Here is a 27,341-nt window from a genome sequence, read left to right on the forward strand (position 1 = left end):
GAAAGATTAATTCAGTCCAGACCTTTTCAATAGAGGCATAATTTGTTGAAATGCCCATTTAGGCAGGATAAAGTGAATTGAACCTTTTGCTGTATAACCATGGATCCACCCACATGCCAATCACATGAAAAAATAACTTTCCCCCCTAAATAATGTCAAAACTTGGTCGCCAATGAACTCAGAACAGTCCATGTGTATACAGTAGGAATAGACTAACATACAGGGTAATGTTCCCTCACTATAACACGGCTCACCTTTTACTGACTAATTTTTCTTTGTAGGTTTGAACTTGGAGAGCTTAAACGAAAAAAAAAAATCAAAAGAAAACGTGTGAAAATGTTCATGTCTGTGTTAGAAAAGTGCATAAGGTGTGAGGAGTTTTACATCAAGAATAAATGTAAAAAAATATGACTATCAGGACAACTTAATACATTTTGTATCGGCTTTAAAGTAGAAAACATGCGAATCAATGCAAATTTGCTCCTTCGTAACACCAACCTATAGTGGCCATTTGAGGAACTGAAATGTTTAACACCTCATAAAAGTGGAAACCCAACCCAAACCGAAATGCTTTTTATTTTTTTTAAACCAACATCTGTTTAGTAGATAACGATGTTTGAAGTTTGAGTTCCATTGAGAATGAGGTTCAGCTGTTTTTAGCAATGGCAAGTGTTGTCATGTTGCTTATGTCAAACTTTTGGTTAACTGTACACTTAGCAACCATACCAGACTGTTTTTACACTCCGGTCCTCATCTGTGTAAAGTGGCTTTAGTATCTACAGGTGTAGTAAAAAAGTAGCAACAATGCTCAACCATCAATAAAACTAATAAATATTGAATTCATCCATCTTCCTCCGCTTATCCGGGACCGGGTCGCGGGGGCAGCAGTCTAAGAAGAGATACCCAGACTTTCCTCGCCCCAGCCACTTCCTCTAGCTCCTCTGGGGGGACCCCGAGGCAGTCCCAGGCCAGCCGACAGATAGTTTCTCCAACGTGTCCTGGGTCTTCCCCGGGGCCTCCGCCCAGTGGGACATGCCCGGAACACCTCTCCAGGGAGGCGTCCAGGAGGCATCCGGACTAGATGCCCAACAATATTGAATTGTTTTATTTTATTAGCTTTAAAAAATTTTTTTTCTAAAAGGTGCATATGTTAAATACCAGTGAGGACAGCTGTTTTGTCCCAACACGTCAGAAGACTCAAAACTACAAAGAGTAAAAGTAAAAGCCTATGTTGTCATGGAAAAAAAGTAATAAAATGATAAATATTCTGCAAACATCATGTAGTTAAAACATTGTGCATACTAACGTTTTAGAAAATCACATTGTAGTTGAGGATTGGTCCGTATAAAATTCTTTTAATTGATGCCATCAATCAAAAGGCTCTGCTTTTAAACCGGATGTTGGGAACTCTGAGCGCCATTCTCATCAGCTAATCAGAGTTGGCCAGGTACATCATCAGCCAATCACATCGCTCCAAACGCCACTTTAACCAATCACGGAATCTCATTCCTCTCGCAAAACAAATCATGGAAATACCGTCAAACGTCAGCCAATCACAGCGCTCCTCCCATCTCACCAGCCAATCCTGCTACAACAACATCCATGATGTTGCCCGAGACTGCGCTTGCGCACATGTTAGACAGCTGATAACTCATCTATTATGCTACTTGGCTAAATTAAAAAAAAAAAAAAATCTTCGGAGACCTGACAGATCCGCCGCCAGAACACCGGAGGACCGAAACACAAAGTAAACACAACTCTTAGAACAGCAGCATTGGGCGGATGGGTACACGGATGCGACGGTTCGCCGTGGGTATGCTGCGACTGTGGCTGAGTTTCGGAGGCTGCTGGCCGCTCGGCGCCTTCAGACAAAGCTCAGCTAATAGGCTAACATATCAAGCAGAGAGCGGTGCTATTCCGCAAAGATCGGAATCCTGGCCACCTCAATCCACCCGTTACACGCCTCACAATCGGCCTGGGGTCTGGTAACCCCCTCCCACCACACGTTCACGCGACTAAACTCGGGCTATTACGACTATTTAACCCGTTTCGCGTCTTCGGTAAGTAGCCTAGCTCGGCCAGCTAGCTGCCGTGTAGCCGTGGCTTGCCCGCCATCTTTTGGAACTCGGTGGATGGATGTTTTGTCCGTTTGCGGGTCGACAGGGGCGAACTGGCGGCTGCAGTTACAGCGGGGTCTTTGCGTGGTTTGTGCGGTGCTTTCACGGCCCCGTTCGCCAGGGGGCACGTAGCTTGGCTGGCGCGGCTGAGTGTGCGCGATAAATTGGATGTTAGCCGTTGGCTAGCTCGTTAGCCACTTAAAGGGTAGCAGTTAGCAGCGTGTGGGGCTGCTGCCGGACTCCCAACAACAGCTGTTGATCACCGCAGGACTCACCGGGATCTGCTCTGCTCGGGCAAGGTAATAGGTGCGCGCGACACCTGACAGGCAGGTAAAACGCTGATTTTTGTTTCTATTAGGGGAAAACTTTGAAACGGTTGCTGGCCCGGTAATATGACACTAAGATCCAGACCGCCTGCCGGTCTTCAGAGAACCCACCATGCTCGGTGATTTTGGTACCGACGCGAAAGCTACGGTAATCAACCGGCAGCTGTTCAAACCGTAAAGAGCAGCTGGATGATCACACCTGACGTGTAACAGCTGCTGACACGTGAACCGTGTTTACATCCATCACCCGGGACTTTACGGAAGAAGCAGTTATCCGGGTAACCAGCGAAGGAACCGGTTTGCTAACGAGTTCTCGTCATTTGTGGGGTCTGGCAGGAACATGGAATTCTTTGAAGTTGTACTGTAATCTCATGAAAGTCACTTGTTGTTTGATCATTCGCATGGATTACTTGATTTCAAGTGGTTGAGTTTGTGTGATGCTGAGTTTGAGATGTCTGCAAGATCTGGGAGAAACATTTGAATAATGTGGTGTCAGCTGATGATTTAGGCTAAAATATATCATGCTTGGAGTTTTTTGATTGATTTTCTGTCAGCGTGAAGCAGCCGAGTCATTCTAGTTCTCCAGGTAAAATGATCTTTTGCTGATGTGCTAAAGAGTGTTCATTGATGAGTCTGACAGGAGAAAGTCCTTCATGATCAGTGTTGTCCACATCATTTGATCTTTATTAGAGTAGCTGTTTATTGTTTTTTAGCTAGAATTGCCTGAAAATAATGTTAAAGACCCACTCCGATCATTATGAGTAAGCCATTTTTAGCCACAAAAAGAAGTTGTTTACCAGGAATTGTTTTCTGCAGAGCGGCAGTAGTTCATCAGAAATTCACCTCTTGGGGGGGACAGGACCATTGGTGTGGACCAACCCCACCCCCTTTTCCCACCACCCATAAATGAGAGCTCTCTGTTTACATGCTCTCCAGCTCAGACGAGGACAACAAGGATGTACAAGTAAATGAATCAGAAAGGAGCATAGCAGGGAGCTTGTGGCCTTCCCACCATACTTTAAAAACAATCTTATCAAACGACGTTTTTTCATCTGCTCCAGTTTCACAGTGATTTGCATAATGAAATACTCAGAAACGGTCATTTTAACGTTAATTTTCTTTATATATGTCCATCATCTGAAAAATGCCACAAGAACTTGTTAAAAAAACACACACACACAATTTTTATCAGAGTGGGTCTTTAAGAGCTTTGAGATTTGATGTGCAACCAGAAAAAAGAAATCCGTCTATGAAGAATGAACTCCTTCACCTTCCTCTGATGCTTGTTTTTTATGGGGAAAATAAAAGGTTTGCATGAACGGTGGTGTCGAGTCAGAAATAGCTTGTGGCTTCAGTTTGAAGTTGGATTGTAGTGATTCTGTTCTGTCAGGGTTTCAAATGTCAATAAAGAGCCACGAACAGAATGTAAAGATCAGAGCTGCTTTACATATTCATTAGTTCCTGTACGGTTGTTGATTAATCTACAGGCCGTATCTCAAAGTCCCACTCTGATCATCTTTTGATCTGTTTTCTAAGCGTTCCCAGCGTACTTTTTATGATGTCGTTTTTAACCAAAATCCAAAAACTTGTCTCGTTTTCTAGGACATAGTTTCTGCCGAGCGGCAGTAGGTCACCAGAAATTTACCTCTGATTTGTGGGCGGGACTGACATCTCATCATCCCTTTATTTACATGCTAGCTTACAGCCCCTCACAACCCCCAAGCTAACATTAGCAATGTAGCAAAAACAGCGAGCAATATTGGAGCTATCCAGTCGTTTAGCTTTGATCCAGAATTTCCGCGCAGACGAGGAACACATGAAACTATTTATCTGCCAGTGATGCATCAGAATGGAGCGGAGCGGGGAGCTTGTGCCCCGCCCATTTCAGTTTCTTCGTCACAACTGAGATCATTTTCAAACAGCATCTTAGAAACGCAGTTTTGATCTTAAATTCTTTAACTAATGTCCTCCATTGAAATGCTGCAAGAATGTGTTAAAAACACGATTGCTGGGATGTTTTATTTTTTTTTCTTTGTTTTGTTCAGGTGATTGCTGGTGTGGTGTTTGCAGCAGACTGTTTTATTCAGATTTTTAATTCATGGTGAGATCTACCCCCCAAAAAAAAAACAGCTTGAGCCAATTTCAGCTTAATTTTTGTGCAGCTTGATGAAAGGATTTACCAAAGTTAGGTTTGTGCTGCTGTCAGATGTAAGTCGATGTAAATGGAAGGAATCATAAGTGTAGGCTATTGTTATTCATAATAAGGATATTATTCATCATATAATAAAGTGTCTCCTGTCAGATCTGTCATGCAGCTCCAATTATCACCAACATCTCACTTTTTTGTGGCTAACGTTTTTTTTTCTATGGATTCTAATACATAATAATGCATTGATTATTCAAATTAAAATAATTAGAAGATTGTTAATTATGCTAATGAAGTAGAAGGTAAAACAGCAGTCAAAAGGAGAAATACCTGAAAAAATAACAGATCAAAACCTGTTAACTTTTTTTTTTACTTTCGAGTAATTAAATCTTAATATATAGTAGGAAAATTAACAAATAAGAGCTCCAGTATGGAATGCTGGAAAATTCAGCTTAACTTTAAACTTAAAAATTGACATTAAAAAAATACATTACCCTATGATTTAATTGAATTAGAGCTCCTGGTTTTTGATTGTTTCCATTTACAAATGAATAATTTAGTCTCTATGTAGTCAGTGTGATTATTTTTTGTAAAATAACCACATGTATATACTTTTATATAAATGTTTCTGCCTCATAGAGAATCTCGATCAGCCATAATTTATTCTAGAACAGCACAGGGTTACTAAATGTTATGATGTTTACATATATATATATATATATATATATTGTGATCTCACACTTTTATGGTTAGTTTTTCATTGTTATTATTTGGAAATTTAAATTTACAAGCCATGGCTGCATTTTCAGTTGTTTCAGCTAATTGAAATATTTATTTTTAATTATTATTTATTTTTATACATTTTGATAAATGTGCCTCTATTCACTCTCAGAACATGTTAGAATTTATTTTTCATTTGACATCTCGAGGTTTCTTATTTGTTTTTTGATGTGTTGCCATGGTGATTCCATAAGTTTGAGCTCTGCTTCTTCCTATCAGTATCTGTGTGGTGAACCCAGTATTCTCCTCGTCGGGGCAGCAAAAGCTGCAGGAACAGTGCTGAATTAAAGCCGCTGTCCTCTGCTTTAACATTGTAACAACATAAAAACATTTTCTTTAGTCGTATCAATCCATTTGCTCCTGTGTTCTTGTGCGATCTGATCTATTCTGGGCCAATCTGATCAGTCAAAGTAGGTCTAATGTTTTAGAAAGACATCGGTCTGATCTGATCTGGTCCAGTTTGATTTGTTCTGAGATTTTATGGAGTTTTCCTGTCCCATCAGGTCAGTTCTGGTTAGGGTTGCATGATATGAGGAAAACTTACGATGTCCGATATTAGTGATCAGTATCACAATGACGATAGGATTTGCGATATATGAGCAAAAAGCCATACAAATAACAACTAAATACATCATTTCCATTTCACTGCATTAGTTTCTCCAGATAAAAGTCAATATAACTTAAATTATACATCAAATGACCCACGTCTACACAGGGAAGGCGGGTCAATGACATTAAGGGGTCCATCCGATTGGTCAAATGAGTAAAGGGTTTTATTTAAATCGTTGATTACTTCAAGCCAGCGTGAGACCGTTTTAGCATGTGAGTAAACTTTTAAGGTAACCATTTATTGCAGTTTGCGCTGTCTTGTGCAATACGACGATACATTTCAGGGGTTGACATAGCCCAGAAATTTGCACTGGCCCACAGGGCCAGTAGTTTTTGAAAGTTACTGGCCCGACACCGCGCACAGCGAGACCCGCCGCTCCGCAGGTGCTTGCAACTTTAGGGGGGTCCGGGGGCATGCCCCCCCGGAAAATTTTAATATGGTGCAATTTGGTGCATTCTGGTGACATCTAGCACTTATTTATACACTTTTCAATGACTAAAAATAGAGCATATCAAACTTAAATCTGCTCTAGTCTGTTTCAGAAGTTTTGGAGAGAGCACTGCAGTGTAGTAGGTAACACTAGTTAAGAAGTTTTCATGCTGCTTCTAATCACTGCTATTTCACATTTGTTCCTAATCAATAGTTAAGAAGTTTTATTGACTTTTTTGCTCTGACTGCCTTAAGGTTCTGCTTTTTGTTACTGTTGCAAAGTTACATTTACTTTTTAGTTACTTTATTTACCTAATTAAATTAAATAATTGAAAAATTAAATACAATTAAATTACTGAGATCATTCAGCTAACTAGAAATACTTACTGCTTACAGTGTTGTAAAGAAAAACAAAATTAAGTAGTTTGACCTTATACTCCATTTGAGTCTGAGATTCAGGTATTTTGAGTTGCCTTTGATTCTTTGACATTCAGCTTAAAGCTTAGTGCATACAGTTTCATCTTCAATGCATTCATTAAATATCTTGCTGTCCATACTACTAATTAATAACTACTAACATATTCCTATCTATTCCTGCCATGTCTTCCACATCTCTGACATGCTTCAGTCTCTCTTCAGTGACGGTGTTGGATTTATGATCATTGCGGTGAAAAACCACCAGGGGGCGCGCTGATATGTGTGTCAGTTTAAATATATCTGCCTAAAATGTAATAATAACCCACTGGCTTGTTCCTTCGTTGTTGCTGTTTAACATTGTTTAGTATTGAATTGTTACATTCAATAAAGTTTGAAAAAAAAATTGATTGAGCGCGTGCCGCGTGGTGCTCGGCAGTGACAGCCACGCCCGCAGGCGGGAGAGGAGGAGAAGAGTGATAAAAGGTTTCCCATAGAAACCCTTGAAGTCTGAACACAGGACTAGCAGAAAAAGTGAATTATAAAGACGAGGTAAATCTACACGTTTTCGAAAAATATACTTTATTGTAAAAGGTGAAAATTGTATTAATTGTTAGATATTTTAGTGGCCCGAGCGGACAAGTAAAAAATAAAGTCTTGTGGTCCTTACTGCTCGAAAAACAGGACCGGGCCAGCGGACAAACGGCTATGTCGAGCCCTGCATTTGTGAATTTTTTTATTGTTGGGAGTCGTTTCTCCTCTGTGCCGGGTTGTTCTGATGTGATTTCATGGATGCCAGTGGGAGGAGCTCATGGGCTTGTGTGTCTGTGTGTTGCAGGTTGTGCGATGGGATTTGGGGGAGTGTGGATCTGAAGCGTTGACAGCGGAACTGAACTGAACCCCGACACACACCCGCACGCACACACACAGGGAGTTGTGTTTTCTCACCCGCAGGTCAGACGCCGCCGTACCACGCTGCATTGCTGCGTCACTGTCGTCCACCATGTCGGACGCCCCTGAGGCTGCCCCCGCCAGCCCCCCTTCCATCACCAACCCACCTCCCCCAGAGGTCACCAACCCTAACAAACCGGGCAGGTAGGAAGCGTCTGTCTGCAGCACACGTCCACAGTGGGTGGAGCCACAATGAGACGTGCCTCATGGTCATGTGCCTTTGTGCTGCAGGAAGACCAACCAGCTGCAGTACATGCAGAACGTGGTGGTGAAGACTCTGTGGAAGCATCAGTTTGCCTGGCCCTTCTACCAGCCCGTGGACGCCATCAAGCTCTGTCTATGGGTACGCCACGGCTCCCGGCGCCACTCACAGCCACACTGCAGCAGAACTCCCGCCCACTAACCTCATCCGTGTGTGCAGGACTACCACAAGGTGATCAAGAACCCCATGGACATGGGAACCATCAAGAAACGCCTGGAGAACAACTATTACTGGAGCGCCAGCGAGGCCATGCAGGACTTCAACACCATGTTCACCAACTGTTACATCTACAACAAGGTTTGTCTGCACCAGACTGTCCCCGATGATAATACTGCTGCTGTTTTTGAAATTCATCGCTAGATTCTCCATCAAAACCATAAAAGCAGCTGACTTTGGACATCAGAGGGACTTTCTGTGTTCTTTACATCTCATCTCACATCGATGAATAATTTAGCAGGAGTTTTTGTTTTTCTAATGGGGTAGTATATGATCTATTCAGTGGAATATCGCAATATTTTATTTGGCAATACTTATATCAGTTTCAAATCCTGTCAAAAATGATTCTAATAATACATTATCTATGAGCAAACCTGTTGTTCAGCATCTTATTTTGGTTTTCCACCTAAACCCCTGACCACTAGTTGGCAGCGCACTGCACCGAGCCTCTTCCAGCAGCTCTACACCAAAACCACAACATCACAACACCACAACGAGAACCATCTCGTGGTAGATGTTCACTCATAAGAAGCGCATTTTTTTTTGTTACAGAGTTCAGTGAGACATGTTCAACTTAGTTTAACTATGAATTGGTACCGAAAACTTGGTGCTAAGTCGATACCGGTACCGCCGCATACAGAACTACTGGTATTGTGTAAACACATGAAATTTTATGTTTTGTTTCAGACATTTCAATCACTTGCATTTTATTCATTTTTGCTGTACAATTCTAGCCAATCATTTTACCATTGTAGCGATTGTGGGCGGGCTCATGTGAGAAGGGCTGAGGCTGTGAGAGTAGGCGGAGCTTCAGTCAAAGTGCTGAAGGTGAAGTGAGTGAAAGTTGTCATGGCGATGAGCGATGGAATGCGTGTTTACTTCAGCGTGTTTAAAAATGGAGATCCAGCGCCGCAGCGCAGACTGTCAAGGAAATAAAGCATCTTAGACACGTTCAAGCGCTCTTCATCATTCTGTCACACTGCTTCATCACACTTAAATGTTTTTGAAGCCCCTGTTCAGGCATTTCAACTGTTTTAAAAGTTTAAAAGTTCAACATCAGATGAAATCCAAACACTACCCATCTTTCATTTTGACCGAAATAAACTGATTGCCGTAGTGGAGATTGTTCCTTGTTTCTTTGGTCGTTTAATCCGGCAGCCGTTTTATCTCATAAAGTACATTTTAACCACCGGTATTTGTTTGTGAGATACAGCTGCACCTCTTAATGTTCTAATAATGAAATTAAATGAACTTAATACAGTTTTTGTTCACGTGAAAGTTGTATTAGTTTTCAGAAAAAAAAATTTCAAAGTCATACTCTTTCAAGAAATTGTGATATATTGTCTTTAGTGCAGTCTGTAGATATATTGGGAAAGATTTTGTATTGGGGTACGTATGGTAAAGTCAGACTCTTGCCAATAGATAGCCCTAATGTGTACATGTGTGTGAGAAAGACTTTAGGAGTAAAGTCTATTTTCTACTGGTCCGTCAGCACTGCGTTTCCAGCTGCAAGACGAGCTTTACGCACAAGTTCCATTTACAGTGTGTTGATGCATCAATTTTGCCGCAAGAAAACCCAGAGAAACGGGAGACTGGCGTGGGTTTATACATAAAACGTCTGTTGTACTTTCAAGAATAAATCTTCCTACATATGTATTTTATATTAAGGTGACGTCCCCACGCGATAACGTTAACACCACGGATAACACCGCCATGGAGAACTAAAGCAACATTTTGGAAGAACAAACACATAGCATTTATGACACAAAACGTGCATTTTACTATCGGGAAGGACAGGACATGGGGCCTGATTCTTTAAGTTTTGGGAAAGCAAAGAGAGCGGGACCAACTATTAGACACAAGGGTGGTCCTCTGGGAGCCGGGGGGGAAGGGGGGGCAGACCGGAGATGCAGCAGAGACCGTAAACTGACTGACGGTTGTTAGATGGACTTCCCACACAACGCAATGGAGATGCACTGCAGATGGTAAACAGTTGAGGGTTGGGATTCTCTGCCCAACCCTTGATTTGATTGGATGTAAATTCCTAGTCATGATGTGATCACTTTAAATTAAAGTTAAAAAAAAGATTATATTTGGTTTAAATGAAAAACAGTTTTCACAAAACTAGGGGTTGAAACTGAACAAAACTGAAACTTTTACTGAAAAACTTCTGAATATTTTAATTCAAACAAAAAAAATCAATGTTGTTTTTTTTTCTAAAGAAAATTAGAAATTGTTGCAGAGCATGGTTGCCTAACTCTGGTCCTTGAGATTCTCCACTTCCTCTACTTTGCTGCCTTTCCTGCACTTTTGCTGCTGATTACCTGGATCAGGTGTGTTCAGTGGGTCAGATGAGGACACACCTGAGTCAGGTAATCAGCAGAAAGCAGTGCAGAGAGAAACAGGCAGGGTGGAAGATCCTGAAGATCAGGGATGGGCTGCTCTGCTTTGAAGGAAAATCAGCTTCAATGGATTTTAGGAACTGACTTTGCATATTGTAAGTTAAGATCAGCATCAGTCAATTTTTTTAACCCAATTGAAACAGTGTGTGAATATATCCCAAAAAAGGAACAAAACATGAGTGTATCTGTTTAATTTCTCTCTTAAAAATGCATTGTTTGTGTTTGTGTTTTTGTGTGCGTGCAGCCCACAGACGACATTGTCCTGATGGCTCAAGCTTTGGAGAAGATCTTCCTGCAGAAAGTAGCTCAGATGCCGCAGGAGGAAGTGGCTCTGCTGCCTCCAGCTCCTAAAGGCAAGAAAACGGGCAAGCAGCCAGCGGCCACTACAGGTGAGACTGCAGCGGGACGCGGGAGCATTCTTCCAGTATGAAGTCATATTTCTGCCACCACTGGCTCAAAGATTCTCCACAGACGTCAACAACCTCACAGCTTAACAAGGCCAGGGTAATATTCCGCTGTTAAATAGTTTAGTTAAAGCTGCATGAGCTTCACAGACATGATGAAACAGGAGTTCTGGGACATGAAGTGATGTTTCTGCCCCCATATTGCCAACATAAGTCACAGTTTTAAGATCAAAATATACTAAATTGCAAACAAAATGTTCAGTTTTAAAGGCAAAACTTTCAATGTAAATAAAAAATATGAAACGTTTGCTTTCGAAATCTTTTTCTTTGCTTTCAAAATACATTTTTTGCGACAAACGCTTTTTAGATGCGTTGTCTCTCATGTCGCTTTCTCCCCATTTTTGATTTAACGTCAATAAGTTTCAGTTTAGTGTGACATATTTGTCACCAAACAGCCAATCGCAGACAAGAGGGTCAATGCTGATTGGTAGAGACCAGGGGTCGGCAACCTGCGGCTCCGGAGCCGCCCGCATGCTGTAACTATTATGTTCTAACCTCAGAACACGAATAGATTTGATGGTCTTTGACGGTTGATGGTTGAATGTACTTTGACTGATTTTGAATCATCTTTAATGTTAAAGATTCTGTCCATTGACTGCATATGAGAATTGGACTGAGTGTGACATCACCCATAGAAAATGAAATCAATTCAGTCACCATTTTTTGACGTTAATCGCACCAGAAATCATCAGTAAACAGTGATTGGTCCAATTCAGTCTTAGACAACATTTCTATGGCAACCGTTTTTTGCCAAACAGTTGTGAGCTTGTTGGAAGTCAACACCCCTACGACTTGAAAGCGGGCTCCACAAAAGCTGTCAAATGTTTTTAACGTTCAACCTGAAACCACATACCGGTAATTTTATTGAGGTATCTCATTGGTTGTTCATCTTTTGGGACATCCCTCCAAGGGTCGTCACAGCGAATTAGCTTGCATTAATTCGCACAGGTCGTTATGTCAGATGCCCTTCATGACATAAATTAGCATTTTAGCCGGGCAGGGGACCAGCGCACGGAGACTCAGATTTAGGCACCCTTGCGTCTACATACTGTAGTTAGGCAGTAGCATGAAGAGTCTTGCCCAAGGACCCACATTGGAGAAAGTTCATTGCACTACCTGGGAATCAAACCCTGATTTCTCATCAGCCAGTTGATTATTTGAAGAAGAAAAAAACTTGCACTAAAGAAAAAAATGATCTGAGGAAAAAATAAAAGGCGATAAACAAGAAGCTGTCCCGGCTGAACAAGAATTCCCGGATGGGGGACCTGAAACAGAATCACCAATGGGGGGACCTTTCTGTGTGGAGTTTGCATGTTCTCCCCGTGCATGCGCTGGCTTTCTCCGAGGACTCCGGTTTCCTCCCACCATCCAAACACATGCTTAAACATGCTACATTGTCCCAGGTGTGAATTAGGGGTATCGATTATGGTGATATGTCATTTGATTCTCAATGCGTTTTCATCAAGTATCGATCTTTTATTTACCCTGTAAAACGTTATATTAATCATCCTTTGGTAAGATGATTCCTCGGAGGGTAGATAGGGGCGCTCGTTGCGAGATTGGCTGTTGAAGAATACACACTCAAACAAAAATGGCGGAGGGGAAAAACAAGGAAAAAAGCGAGAGCAGCAAGTTAAAAGATGCGCCGGCAACATTGAAGCTGCGTCACCCGGAGTTGTGTGAGAAAGCCGTGGTTGTTGCTGGCCTGGAACCGACACAGCCCGGCATGGATACCTTTTTCCAGGAGAAGCTACCACCGTCTTCTGCGAGAGCAGAGGCAATAAGAAACGGGATTGCTGTTTAAGGGGAAAAGGGGCTCTGTCCCTTCAGCGAGGTGGAGTGCGAGGGATTTCGGTTTTTATTGAATGCATTAGAGCCACGCTTTGACAGTCCCTCTAAAATACTGAAAAAATGATCCCTGCACTGACTGTACGTCCAGACCAGAGCTATGGTTGAGATGGAAACAGCAGAAAGAGTGAGGTTCACGTTTGACGGCCGGTCCTCCAGGGCCACAGAGTCCCATGTGACGCTCATGGTGCATTTCATTAACTAAGACTGGGAAATGAAGTAGTATGTCCTACAAACCTGAGCAATGCATGAATCTCAATTCAATTTTATTTATATAGCCCAATATAACAACAATAGTTGTTTCAATGGGCTTTTTAATAAACATGAAATAATGAAGAACGTGAAGTCATATAATTCAATAGGTTAATAATTAAACGGAACTAAAGAAACTAAGCTAAAATACCGGTAGACATCCCTGCCCTTAGACCCCCTTCTCCTCCAAGCTGTGGTAGACGAGCGGCGTCTTGAGGCTAAAAAGCCTGTGGTTCAAGAAAAACATGAACATTTAAACATACATATGCAGCTTTTCCCATAACGTTTTGTTCACAAAGATGTTTACTTTTAGATGCACTTAAAGCTAATATATTTTATCCCTGGTCATTTATTTTGAAAGCAGTTTATGTCTTAAATAACTTAAAGGAAAGTTCATAGCTACTTGATTTTTATTTTTGTTTACACCACATTTGCCCCTAAATGGTGTCATTTATTTTTTAACAAAGACACTATAATTTGTTCACAGAATTAGTATCTGATTTACAGCTATTTAAAAAAAATAATGCGATGGCTATGGCTTTGTTTTTCAAGAGTTAATACCAATGTGCCTGACAGCTACTTGACTTATTCATTTTTTATCCTTCTTACAGCAATTCTGTACTAAATAATGGCACTGCTGTTCATGTTCACTATTGTTTAAACCAAATTTTACAGATATTTCCAAATGAAAATCGTCATATTTTGTCAAAGACAGAGTGTTACTGATATCAGCAATGTTACACAAAAGTCTGTTATTCATTACACTAAATAGGACACAAGTTGTTTATTATCATGGTGTTTAAAAACTAAAAAATAAATGGGAAATATTTTTCCAAAAAACATCAAGTTCAAGTTCTTCTTTCTTAAAGTTTGACATATCGTTAGTTGTTAGAGACGATATATATCTATATATATATATATATATATATATATATAGATATAGATATATATCACATTATCACCATATCGTGATAGTATCGTTATCGTGATCAATGTATCGCATCGTATCGTATGGTACACAGTGATTCCCAGCCCTAGTGTGAATGCAAGTCTGTATGGGTGTGTGCTTGGCTGGGATAGGCTCCGAAAGCGACAAAACGGGCTTGGAAGGTGGATGTTAAACATGTTATGGAAGCACAAATAGAATGACAGAGTAACAGCTGTTCATTTAACAATAGAAGTCTATGGGATTTTGACTTCTTGGATCAAGCCTTACTTCCTATTTGGAACACCTCGGGGGAGGAGTCACTCAGTCCAATTCTCATACAATGATTCTGATCTAAACTGATAGTTGAGAACTGTAGAGCATCATCAGCATAAAGTTAAACATTTGAATTAATGTGAGCCATAAACAGAGCTGACTGTTAGTCAGGCAGCTTTATAGAAATTTAAACCTGCGTCTGATCATTAAGTTCTTCCTGTGTGTTTGTTTTTCATAGTGAGCCTGCAGGCGGAGTCCTCAGCCTCCCCTCCCACCTCCTACCCCTCCCCCTCTCCCTCTCAGACACCTGTAATCTCCACCACACCCACTCCTGTCCAGGCCACGCCCCCTGTCCCTGCCCCACAGCCCCCAGCAACCATGATGCCATCTGCGCAGCCTGTTGTCAAGGTAACAACACATTCCACTCTACAGTGTTTGTTTGTCTGCTTCTCCTCTTAACTGGAGGTGTTTTTGTGTCTCCAACAGAAGAAAGGTGTGAAGAGGAAAGCCGACACGACCACTCCCACCACGTCAGCCATCTCTGCTGGCCGCGCCGACTCCCCGTCCGCCCAGGACACAAAGCCAGCCAAACTCGTCTCGTCCCGTAGGGAAGCTGCCGCCCGCCCCCCCAAGACCCGCCGCGAGACGGTGGAAGACGCGGCAGGCGTTGAGGTGGGAGGCGGCGGCGTGGGGGCAGCAGCCAGGAAGCCAGGAAAGCTCGGAGAGCAGATGAAACACTGCGACGCCATCTTGAAGGAGATGCTCTCCAAGAAACATGCCGCCTATGCCTGGCCTTTCTACAAGCCTGTGGACGCTGAGGCGCTGGAGCTGCACGACTACCATGACATCATCAAACACCCCATGGACCTCAGCACCGTGCGGGTAATGACATCAGCACACACCTGACCACCGCAAACATTAGCAGCTCTGAAGTCTTTTCAGTCTAAAATGAAGCTCTGGGAACGGCTTTTTAAAGGTGGGGGGGCAAAGAGAGTTGGGGATGTAAAGTTAGAGTTTGAGGTACACTGTATTCTAGGCTTAAAATAAATCATTTATTCCCTATTTATTTAAGATTGCAGTATCAAATGAATTTGCAAACCTTAAAAATGTTATTGCTTACATTTGTGGACTACTTTCTAGCACCATATTGGTTTTGGCTAATTGTGTTCCTAGAAAAAACAAAACAGATTTTTTTTCAGGAAAAATTGTTTAATCTGAAAACTGAAATTGTGCACAGAAGAATTTTAAACCTTTGCATAAGGATGTTCAGTTCCCAACTGATGCTAAAAAGAAAGCATTAGGTGCTAAAAGTGTTTGATGGAAACTAAAGATTTAGGTTTTGTTAGCTTCCCTTTTCTGAAAAACCTGTTTTTCACATTAAAATGGTACTACGAGAAATTCAGTATAAAAATTAAGCAATGTGTTGTTTTTTTGTTAGTTTTTTGGGGGTTGTTTGGTACGTTGTTTTTTTTTTTTTGCAGATGACGAGGATTCGGTGAAGGAAAATTGTTCATTTGTAGAAGTTGTTTCTACAGAAAAACAACACAATTTTTTTCTTTTTCTGTAGAGAATGCCAGTAGAACACTGAGAACTCAACCGAGGCTCAGATTATTTTTCAGGGCAGAAAGATTATCCATATTTAATTTTTACATAATTTCTGATGTTTTTATTTTTATCTCAGGAACATTTTCTATGCTAGTTTTTTTAAACAGCTGCCTGCCTAATTTATCTCTCTTTGAAAAGAAACATCTTTAGTGTCTGCATCTTTATTATCTGGAAGTGTGAAACATTCGAGAATCAGTCGCCATGTATTAAGCAGAGCAGTTTCTGGGACGTGAGAACAACCGTCTCAAAGAGAGAAAAACTCCTTAATTAAAGCCTCTGGAGTGTGCAGCGTTGATGTGCTTAGCGGTTTCCATTATTAGACACGCCCCCAACCAGAAATGTAAGAAAAAACTTTGTAGTCTGTTATCAAATCAAACTTTATTTATAGCACTTTTTACACATATGTAACACAAAGTTATTGCCATAGTAGCAGCAATTTTCAATTTAAAAACCAAAAACAAAGCTCTTTACACACACAATAATAAAATAAAACACACAAAATCCCTGCAAGTGGGGATTGTGTGTGTGTTTGTGTATGGAAAACGTGGAGAAACAATATTTGGAGCCCAGTCCACACGGCGATCCTCCCAATCCACGAAAACGAGTGGGTTCTCACATTGTGGCGTAGATAAGTGAGGAACCGCCCCTTCCAGGAAGAGACTCTGCTGCCAGCTCCGCCCCCAGGCTAACACACACGCCTACTTTCTCTGTGGAGCTAGCAGTGATCGACAGAACGCTTTCATTTTATATGCTCAACATGCACATCCATCTTTGCGAAAGTTTGGAAGTTGTTTGTTTTCGTGGGCAAAACGCAGACACACTGCAGAGGCTGGATGATGTCACGAAATGGGCGGCACCCACAAGGAGCGAAACGCGGGGCCTCAGAGATCATGTCGTCTACTTCTGTGTTGGAAATTGAGCTGCAAAAATAACTAATATTTCATAAGAAATTAGTTCATTAGTGTGGCAAAGGTAACGTGTTATCATATACATGGATATAGTTTACTCTGAAAGGCTTAAGAAAAGCATCATATGGACGTTTGAAATTTTAACGCACATTCAACAGCTGCACGTCTTAAAAAGTTGCGTCGCTTGTCGTGAATGTGGGAGTTTTGAACGCAGAAGCCCGGAATGCACGTTTTCATAGACTTTCCGTTGAACGTGGCTGCTTGAACGTACGCTGGGAAGTGTGAACTGCCAGGTTAAATGTCGCTAAATGAAGAGTTTAAAACGTTTTTTGACTTGTTTTAATTTCACATACATTCTTCTAGTCAGGATTACATACATTGAAGTGTTTTCACTGTAAATCTCTAATCAGTCTTTTATTTATTTTTTTACCTCAAAAGAAAAAGATGGATAAAAGCGAGTACAGCGACCCCCAGAGCTTCGCCACAGACGTCAGGTTAATGTTTTCCAACTGCTACAAGTACAACCCCCCAGACCACGAGGTGGTGGCCATGGCGCGCAAGCTGCAGGTACGTCGGAGCCTTTTCCCATCATCGGCTGTATCGGCCGGCGATCAATACAAACCTGTCCGCCTGTGCCCAGGACGTGTTCGAGATGCGCTTTGCCAAGATCCCAGACGAGGGCTTGGAGGTGTCCGTCCCGTCCACCACGCCGCTGGTCAGTAAAAGCACCGCCTCCTCCGACAGCAGCAACAACTCGTCCTCCGATGAATCGTCTGACTCTGAGGAGGAACGAGCCACGCGATTGGCTGAGCTGCAGGAGCAGGTTGGTGCTGTCGGCCAATCACAGGTTGAGAACTTTGTGGTTTTTATCATTTCAACATAATCAATATTTGATAATCTGCAGAAACACATTGATAATTGATTGATTTGTCAGAATAACTGAGCTCACGCATGCGTGGCTCAGCTGGGGTTGTGTGCGTGCTGATGGCCGCCGTTTTCCTGCAGCTGAAGGCCGTGCACGAGCAGCTCGCTGTGCTGTCGCAGGCGCCAGTCAGCAAGCCCAAGAAGAAGAAGGAGAAAAAGGACAAGGAGAAGAAAAAAGAGAAAGACAAGGAAAAAGGGAACAAGGCTAAGATAGAAGAGGAAAAGAAACCCAAAGCTGCTGCGCAGCAGCCCAAACCAGCCAATCAGAAGAAGGCGCCAGCCAGGAAAGCCAACAGTACAGTAACAGCCCCCAGGTACAGCTTTTCTCAGTGTCCTCTCGTAAGATTTACTCAGGTTCACTCGGTGGCAGACTCACACTCGTCCAACTCTTCCAGGCAACCGAAAAAAGGCGGAAAGACGTCGGGCGGGGGCTCGGCCAATGGAGACGATGGCGAGGAATCCTCTCTGCCCATGTCGTACGACGAAAAGCGACAGCTGAGTCTGGACATCAACCGGCTGCCGGGGGAGAAGCTGGGCCGCGTCGTGCATATCATCCAGTCCAGAGAGCCGTCACTGAGGGACTCCAACCCCGACGAGATCGAGATCGACTTTGAGACTCTCAAACCCTCCACGCTCAGAGAACTGGAGCGCTACGTCAAGTCCTGCCTGCAGAAGAAGCAGAGAAAGCTCATGCGTGAGTACAGCACCAATTCCATCCTCCCACGCTAGTCTAATGCTGCGTTCACCCCAGACAGCGTCCGCCACCTCTGTTTTGATCCGCGTCAAATTTGCTGGCCGATGCTTTTTCCAGACATAAATGTGATGCAGCTGCGTGCAGGGGGTTATAGTCACGAGTTCAAGTTGTTGTTTGTTAAAAATGTTCTTTTGTTACAATGTTTCACCAGAAGTTTTTTTACATGGAGCTTCAAAGTAGCCCGATTTGTTTCTTATTGTGTATCCATAATGGGTTTGTTTGTTTGTTACATTTTGTTACCGTATTTACGTTTTTTTTTTTTTTTAGGGGATCTTATCATAGTAAAATTAACTTGTTTTTAATCACTCCTGACATGACACTAAATTAGGAGGTCTTCATCAACCCTTAAAAATGCTCACATGTCAGATGACTAATGATGATAAAATCTATTGTCAGAACTGTTTATTATTAGATTCAGTTTAAAGCACATGCTCTTATCTTTTGCTGCACAGCAGGATGTATAGTTTCTGTTCAGAAGCAAAGTTCTTAAATGACAGACTTGCAGGTAGTCTTACTGCTTTAGGAGGATCTTTGACACATTTTTAATTTGAAAGGAACTTGAATATGCTGCTGTCAGATTAAAATAAATCCAAATTGTTATATGGCCTATTTAAAAATATAACACTGTTATAGTTTAATTACTATAAATATTTCAGGGCACGGGGTCCCGGAGCCTATATCGGCCACTTGTGGGCGAAGGCTGGACGTGTCGCCAAACTATGTCCTAAAAAAACGACAGGTTTTGTTTTACTTTTATCACTAAACAGCATAATCATCATTAAAAGAGAGAAAAGCTTTTACAATAGATCAAAAGATGATCACAGTGGGACGCTAAAGGTTCCCTTCCACATTTGCTAAGTGATCTTTGTTTTTCCGGGACATTTGGTCCTCCTTAGTTTTGGGTTTACTGCTCAGGATGCCAACCAAACCTGATGAGGGTCTAAGACTTGACATCAGTCTTCACCCGTTTGTAACAAGTTCAGAACCCACAGTAACGTTTGGTATCTCTATAACGTGATGTTCATAGCTACTCTATTACTGACCCCTCCCCCTGTCGTTCCAAACAGGAAGTACCCGTAGGTTCCAAGAAGCCAAAATCCTATAGACTTCTATAGAGAAATAAACAGCTGTCACTCAGTCATTCTATTGGTCAGAAGAACTATTCTTGCTCTGATCCTTTTTTTTTTTTTTATGTTTTTTATAATATTATTGTTTTCACTATATTTGTTTTTTTTATTGTAAGTTATTTAAGATATAAACTGGCCTATCAGATACCACAATATGTCTGCTGCCCCCACATCCAACAATCGAAACATTTGACAGATTTCATGACAGATTTTCAAGTGGTAGGGGCGTGTCCTTCCAACAAGCTCACTCCCAATTGGTGAGAGTGGTTGCCATAGAAATATTGACTCAGACCGACTCAAACCAATTACTGCTTATTGATGTAATCTGGCTCCAACGTGGCGGTGTCCGAATCGTAAAAAAATGTCAACTAAATTGACTTTGGTTGGAGGCGGAGGTAAACCGTTCTCTATGGGTGACGTCACACTCGCTCAGTCCAGCTCCCATGTACAGTCAGTGGTCACGTTCCTGGTTTGAACTCGTCCTCTGTCCTCTCATTTCAGAGAAAGCAGCAGGAGGTGGAGCCTCTGGGGGCGGGGCCAGTCGTCTGAGTGGCAGCTCCTCCTCTTCCTCCGATGACAGCTCCTCAACAGGAACCTCTTCATCCTCTGACACAGACTGAACACTCGGGGAGGGGGCACACGCCTGTTACTGATCTTACACACAAACACAGAATCAGAGAAACTTTGTTCTTGAACAAACACACAAACGACCCGCTCGGAACTTCGCACACACACACTCAGACGTGCAGACTGTATGTAAATAGGCTGACTTTGCTTTTTTTTTTTTTTTCCTTCTTTAGCTTTTAGTGTTTTTATTTTAATTTTCTGGATAGAAGCAGTCAGTCAGGAAAAGGGGGAGGAGAGAACAGGGGGCGGAGACAAATAAAACCATCGAAAGGTTTCCTCCTCCTTCTTCTGGACATCCGGCGGCAACCCCTGACCTCTGAGCACATTCCAGACGCACCACGAGAAGAGGAGCAGCCAATTGCTCGCACGGCGTCGGATTACTGATCAATCGAAAGTGTACGAGAAGAAGATGTGGATTATTGTTGGATTATTGGTTGATGCGTGGAATCCATGGTGACACGATAACGTGGAGATATTTTAGAGGATGTTGCAGGGAGGTGCTCCTGGGACCGAACTGATCCAAATAAAAAAAGCTTTTTTTTTTCTTTTTTTTTTGTGTGGAGCTGAACTTCACGATGCAGATCAGCTGACTGACGGAGCGTCTCTCTGCAACAAATTTTACCGAAATGTAAAAGTTCTTGGCAATTAAAAAAAAAAGACATTTAATGTGTGAAACTTGTTTAAATAAGGATCGTATTTCTGTTCAAATCCCCCCACGTCCTCCGAGAGCGACCCTGCTGGTCCTTCAGCCAGGATCTGCAACCTGCTGTCTGACTGAAGTTTGTAGGTACCAAAACGTAACCCTCCCCATACCCGTTACTAGCCCCGCCCCCATCATCTCCTTCAGAGAGCGAAGCCAATCAGGTTCCTCCCCGAACACTACATTTCCTTCTTCTGTTTGAACTTTCAGGTTGTGTGCCGAACTTGTTTGTGTCTTATGCAGTTCTGGATATAAAATGTCTCTGTACCGCTGTCCTGTCCTCGCAGGCCCGCCCACACCTCTCTCCCAGCTCCGCCCACACCCCCTCTCCCAGCCCCGCCCACACCCCTCTCCCAGCTCCGCCCACACCTCTCTTCCAGCTCCGCCCACACCTCTCTCCCAGCTGTCCCAGAGCTCTGCATGGTCTTTGACAGAATCCAAAGTCTCCTGCCAGTGCCGCAAATTACGGCTCTGGGAAATTATGTCCTGTGTTGCTTTCATCAGCCAATAGGGGAGAGGTGGGTGGGGCCAGCAACAGCAGTTTGGAGTAAAATTCAACAGCAGACAGTGCAGTTTATGTCTCATCCTTCAGAGCAGCAGCTCGGTGGCAGTTTCCTTATTCTCTGCTGTTTCTGACTGGTCCCTTGTGTCTGCAATCTTTTACGTGATTGGCCCTGTTCTCAATTTTTTTTTTTTTTTTTTTTTTTAAATGCTCCTTGTTGTGGCTTCCCCTGAAGGCTATCTGTGGCATTACTCTGTTTTTGTTTCAGCTTTCAACCAAAACTCATGGCCTTCCTTTGCGTGTGATGTCACTGGTCACCACGGAGACGGTTCAGCTCTTGTGTTTTCACATTTGTGGTCTGCCTTCTCTCTTCGGGTGAAAGGACGGCCTGAAACAGTCGCTCAGAACAACATTTCCTGTCTGAGGGTGAAAGACAGACAGCTTGTTGCCACAGCAACCCTTCTCTGTTTCCTTTTAGTTAATGGTTGAGCTTTGAAGCGAATAGTTAATTTTTGTATTTTAATAAGAAAAAGGAAAAGGTGATTTTATGTATTTGCATGCACTCCGGCCGTACGTTCTTTCTTCTGTATGTTTGAGCACTGTATAGTAGCTGTATAGTAGCTGTCTGAGGTGTAGAAGGAGCTCCGCTCAATAGAGACGCAGAGGACGAACCATCAAAAACCAACAAGTGAATTATTTGATGTAATTACTGATATGGGATCCTTATTTTCTGAGTTAATTTGTTTTCATAAATAAACCATATAAACTGAGGAATGTCGGCTAATTTATTATTCTTACCTCTTCTTGTACGGCATATTAATTTACCTGGAGGGGGCGTGGCTCCCGTTTACTTTCTGAGATCAGTTTATTGTTATAGAAGGACATCCATTTCCTCCTAAAGAATATAAAAGCTGATGCCTAAAATGTCCTTTGCTGATTCAGTTGAGGTGCTAAAGGCTTCATCGGTGCAAAGCTGTTGATAAAAGATGCTAAATGAAACGCTAACTTTTTAAAGACTCCCTCAGCTAAAAGTACTTCAAGTGTACTATAAGCATACTTGGTCTATACTAAAAAGCAAGGCAGCATACTTGAAGTTTACCTTTCATAAACTATATACACTCACCGGCCACTTTATTAGAACCGCCCTGATAGTACCGGGTTGGACTCCCTTTTACCTTTAGAGCTGCCTGTGTCAGTTGTATCCTCAGTTTCCTGTTCTTAGCTGACAGCAGTGGTACCCGGTGTGGTCTTCGGCTGCTGTAGTCCATCTGCCTCCAGGTTGGACGTGTTGTGCGTTCAGAGATGCTCTTCTGCAGACCTCAGTTGGAACCAGTGGTTCTTTGAGTTCCTGTTGTCTTTCTATCAGCTGGAACCAGTATGGCCATTCTCATTTGACCTCTGGCATCAACAAGGCGTTTCTGCTCACTGAATATTTTCTCTTTTTTGCACCATTCTCTGTAAACCCTAGAGATGTTTGTGGGTGAAAATCCCAGGAGATCAGATCAGCTCATCTGGCACCAACAACCATGCCACGTTCAAAGTCACTTTAATCACCTTTCTTCCCTGTTCTGATGTTCAGGTTGTAATCCCTCGGGTCACATTGGTTGCAAAGCCATCAGAACTGGAGTTGCAACACAGGCTGATGACATCATTTGAATTTTACGCCCTTGTGTTGGTCTTGTGTGGTTTGCATTCTTCAGTTGTAATTATGCAGCCCTCTGCAGACAGTAGATTGCATCCTGACAGCCTTTTCAATGCTGCTGTCCTGAACTGCAGTGGTTATCTTTGATCTTTCTTTGTAAGGCCTGTTAGTACACCAGCAGCTTTTTTTCCTCTTCGAGGATTTCAAACGGTTGAACCGGTCGACGTGTGTCAAAAACCAAAGGTATGTCTGAATAAACCCCTTTTGTAATTGAGGCCAAACTTTATTAATTTCAATCATGTTTGAAAATCTTTGGTGTTGGACCGGACGGAAAAGGAAAGAGGGGAACAAGAGAGAGGGACGTTAGAGAGAGGGGGGGGTAGGAGGGTGATAATAGGAGGGGAAGGGGGGTAAGACCATGAAGCAGCATAGAGCAGGCAGGTTTACTGGTTGTTTATCGTTACGGTACGGTTCACATGTAGTACAAAAAGGGCGGGGCCTGTTCACACACACTCAAATATTATCAACACACCTGCTAGCCGCAAAAATGTCCACATGTCAACATGCACACAAAACAGATAGTGTTCACGAACGCATACTTATGCCTTTAAACCAACTAGTGTGAAATCTTTCATTCATTCAATCATGCAAACTATTAGTGCAAAGGTGAGCTAACACCTGTGCTCAGGTGAGTGTTTATGTTCTTCTAAAATGGATGGTGGAATGTGAAAAGAAGGAGGAGGAGCGCCCAGCCACCCCCACACCCATACCCCCGCCGCAGCAGCAGCGGCAGCCGGAATTCCCCCAGCGCCACACGGGAACAGGCAGGGAACAACCGCCCCCCGGGCGACCAAGACCGCCACCCAGGCCAGGGCCAGCAGGACCGCCGCGAGGCCCCCAGAGCCAGAGAGCAGGGAGGCGCAGAGGGAAAAAGAGCGCCGCCCCAGCCCAGCCAGGAAAGCAGCCCCCCGCTGCGCCGGAAGAGCCCAACGCAGGGCCCCACCGGAGAGGGACGCCCACAGCCCCAGACGAGCACCCCACCACCACCCAGGAGTTCCGGGCATCCCCCCGCCCCAACCCCAGGTACGAGCCAGGACCCCCCAAGGGAGACCCGCTCCGCACTCCAGGCAGCCACCCACCCGGCCCACGGTTGGTCCAGGTAGGAGCAAGGCAGGGGCCCGCCGCCCCCGCCCAGGAGGGGGGAACCCCGGGGAAAAAAGGGCGGCCCATAAGGGATGTTATAAATATGGCCCGACCAGGCTCGGCCATGTTGGAAGTTTGGCGGGGCCCAGCGCCCAGGGGCAAGGACCAGGACCCACCCCCCAGGGACACGAACACCCCCGGCTCAGGTGTAATATGAACCCCCCCACCGTGCGGAGAGAGCACCGCCGGGCCCAGGGAGCCGGCACCCAAGGGACACGGCCGCCATCGCCAAGGGGCCCGCACCCCCCACCAGGGACGGGGTAGGGGACAGATGGACCCAGGTCCCACCTTCCTTGTAAAATGTGTGTGCGTGTATGGGTGTTTGAGAGGGTGTTTGTGTGCATGTGTGTGTGTTTATGTTTGAATGTATATATTGAAGGGGGAGGGGTGTGTGTACTAAGGGGGGTGCAGTTAAAATTGGCGAGTAGGGCACTAAGGGGACATCTCCTGATTACTCACAGTGATGTCCCCTCACCCTCCACACCAAGGGGCCCTAAATGTCTAAGGTGCGGTTAAAATTGGCGGGTAGGGTGCCAGGAGGACATCTGCTGCTTGCTGGCAGTGATGTCCAAGCACCCCCCCTACCAAGGACCCTACGTGTCTAAGGTGCAAATAAAACCGAAAGAGGGGGGGCCCACTCCATACGGCAACCATAGGAGGGGGGCCACTCCCAAGTAGCCCCCCCCCAAGGCGCATCGCAGGCTAAACCCCCCACCCCCTCACCCTAATATGAGGTTATATAAGGAAGGGGGTAAATTGGGGACAGCTGGTAGACTGTCCCCCGGTGGTCAAACAGCCGTCCCCCAGCCCACCCCCAGCAAAGGGGCCAGGGCCACCCAGCCCAGGGGCCCACCCCCGGAGGCGCCGACACCCCAGGCCCGGCACCACCCACCCCACACAGAGAGAGAGGAGCCAGAAAGCGTCGCCCCCCCCCGGAGCAAGCCCAGGCCCCCACCCCCAGACGCCGGCCCTAGAAGAGCTCTGGTCAGGCCTCGACGGGACCGAGGAGGCCAACCGGCCGAGGCAACCACTGATTGCCTCAGCGGAGACCCCGACCCGCTAGCCCCCCCGACCCGTACTAATAATGGGCCCCCCCTCCCCCCAGAACGCCCCCCCACAGGACAGGGCCGACAAGCCCCCCACCCCACCCCACCCCAGACCCCGCAGCCGAAGCGGGTGACACCCAGAGCGACCGGGGGCCCCGAGAGGGTTGCCCCGTCCCGTCCCAGAGCCAGGGAAGGGCCGATCCCAGCCCCAGGTGCAGATGGGCAGCCCATCCGGCGCCGCTGGGCCCCCCCACCCGAGCAGGGCCCCCCGCCAACCCCCCCCAGCACAGGCAAAGGGACCACCCCCCAAGCCAAGCCAGACCACCACCCCACCCCCCCACCACGCACCCCCACACCCAAGCCCAGAGGACCACGCAGCGCCCCAGCCCGCCCCACCCAGGCACCGGACCCGACCCCCCGACCAACGGAGCCCCCCACCGCCCCCGCCAGGCACCGGAAGCCCCGACCCCCACCCCAAACCACGGCAGAAGGGCAAGGAGCAGCGACGACCAAGCCCTCCACCCCCTAAGTCATGGAGTCAACCACAGGAGACCAGAGAGACTGAATTCTTTCAAAGTTACTTGAGCTTTGGGCTGACATTTTTTCCAAGCTGATATGATCAAACAGCAGATTTCTGTGTTGACTTATGTTTATATTTTTCTTGTTTTTCCAATTTATTAAAATAGTTTTTTTGGCAATACAAAGAGTTATGAAAATGATAGATGCTAATCCTTCTTCTATATCGATGGCACTCATGTCACCAAGCACACAAAGTGACGGTGAGGCAGTGATTGAAACCTTAAGCCAGACTGATAAATCGGCACATACCTGCTGCCAGAGAGCCCTGACAGGAGTGCAGAACCACAGTGCGTGCATGTAGCTGTCGGGTAGATTATTATCACAGTGCTCGCAAATGTCTGAGTTACTGAGACCCATCTTGAACATCCTCTGTCCAGTGTAGTAAATTCTGTGAAGAGTTTTGAGATGGATTAGCTGCAGATTTGGACTTTTTGTCAGTTTAAAGGTGTTTAGACAAAGTTCTGACCAGAAGCTTTCATCTGTGCTGATGCTCAAATCTGCATCCCATTTTTTTGTTGGAAGGGCAATATTGTTATCTAAATTACATAAAAGTTTGTATATTTTGGAGAGAGTTCTATTCATTGAAAAATTAATCAGAGTGGTAACTACATCTGGTAGCTTTAAATCGTCGTCTTTAATTTTATACTTTTTAGTAATACTTGATTTAAGTTGCTGATATTCCAAGAAGTTATTTATTCCATGTTTGTCTTGAAGTTCCTGGGGGGTTATGAATCTTCTATCAATAATTACGTGCTCTAGTTGTTTTATGCCCCCTGCTTGCCAAGCTGGGAAGTGAATCATTTTTTTGTTAATAAGGATGTCCGGGTTGTTCCAGATGGGTGTCATTTTGCACGGTTGAATTGATGATTTTGATATTTTGAGAAATTCCCACCAGGCTGTTAAGGTGGCATTTATATTAATGCTTTTGAAACAATCCTGTTTTTTAACTGTATGGCTAATAAATGGTAGCTGTGACAGGTTGATCTTTCCACATAACACCTGTTCCAAGTCTAACCATGAGTTGGTTTCTGGATTATTTTTTAACCATTTTAAGATATATTGTAATCTATTTGCAAGAAAGTATTTGTGGAAATTAGGTAGTTCTAATCCTCCACAGCTTTTTGCAGATTTTAAAGTTTTTAGACTAATTCTTGCAGGTTTGTTGTTCCATAGAAAGCTTGATATGGATGAGTCTAATGTTTTGAACCATTTTAATGGCGGTTGTGTGGGAATCATTGAGAAGAGATAATTAACTTTGGGTAAGATTTTCATTTTAACCGTGGCTACCTTGCCCATAAGGGACAGA

At 44.1% G+C, this 27,341-nt stretch overlaps 1 protein-coding gene across 4 annotated transcripts; it reads left to right on the forward strand.

Moving 5' to 3' along the window:
* The first annotated feature begins 1,617 nt into the window (after positions 1–1,617).
* On the forward strand, positions 1,618–22,336 carry LOC101159110 (bromodomain-containing protein 3). Of its 4 annotated transcripts, none has more exons than XM_023958768.1 (12): positions 1,618–1,747; positions 7,661–7,917; positions 8,005–8,116; positions 8,195–8,332; positions 10,898–11,042; positions 14,657–14,826; positions 14,905–15,300; positions 17,370–17,498; positions 17,572–17,778; positions 17,937–18,169; positions 18,251–18,549; positions 20,238–22,336. In XM_023958768.1, exons 2-12 carry the CDS (start codon positions 7,826–7,828, stop codon positions 20,354–20,356), a joined length of 2,040 nt encoding a protein of 679 aa, XP_023814536.1. In that variant the 5' UTR covers positions 1,618–1,747; positions 7,661–7,825; the 3' UTR covers positions 20,357–22,336. The 4 variants fall into 4 exon arrangements, with proteins under 4 accessions (XP_023814536.1, XP_023814538.1, XP_023814537.1 ...); XM_023958770.1 differs by having other exon boundaries at positions 17,572–17,754; XM_023958769.1 differs by lacking the exon at positions 1,618–1,747 and adding an exon at positions 2,097–2,416.
* The last annotated feature ends 5,005 nt before the right edge of the window (positions 22,337–27,341 follow it).

Source organism: Oryzias latipes, chromosome 9 (genome assembly GCF_002234675.1).
Source record: "Oryzias latipes chromosome 9, ASM223467v1".
Classification (NCBI taxonomy): domain Eukaryota; kingdom Metazoa; phylum Chordata; class Actinopteri; order Beloniformes; family Adrianichthyidae; genus Oryzias; species Oryzias latipes.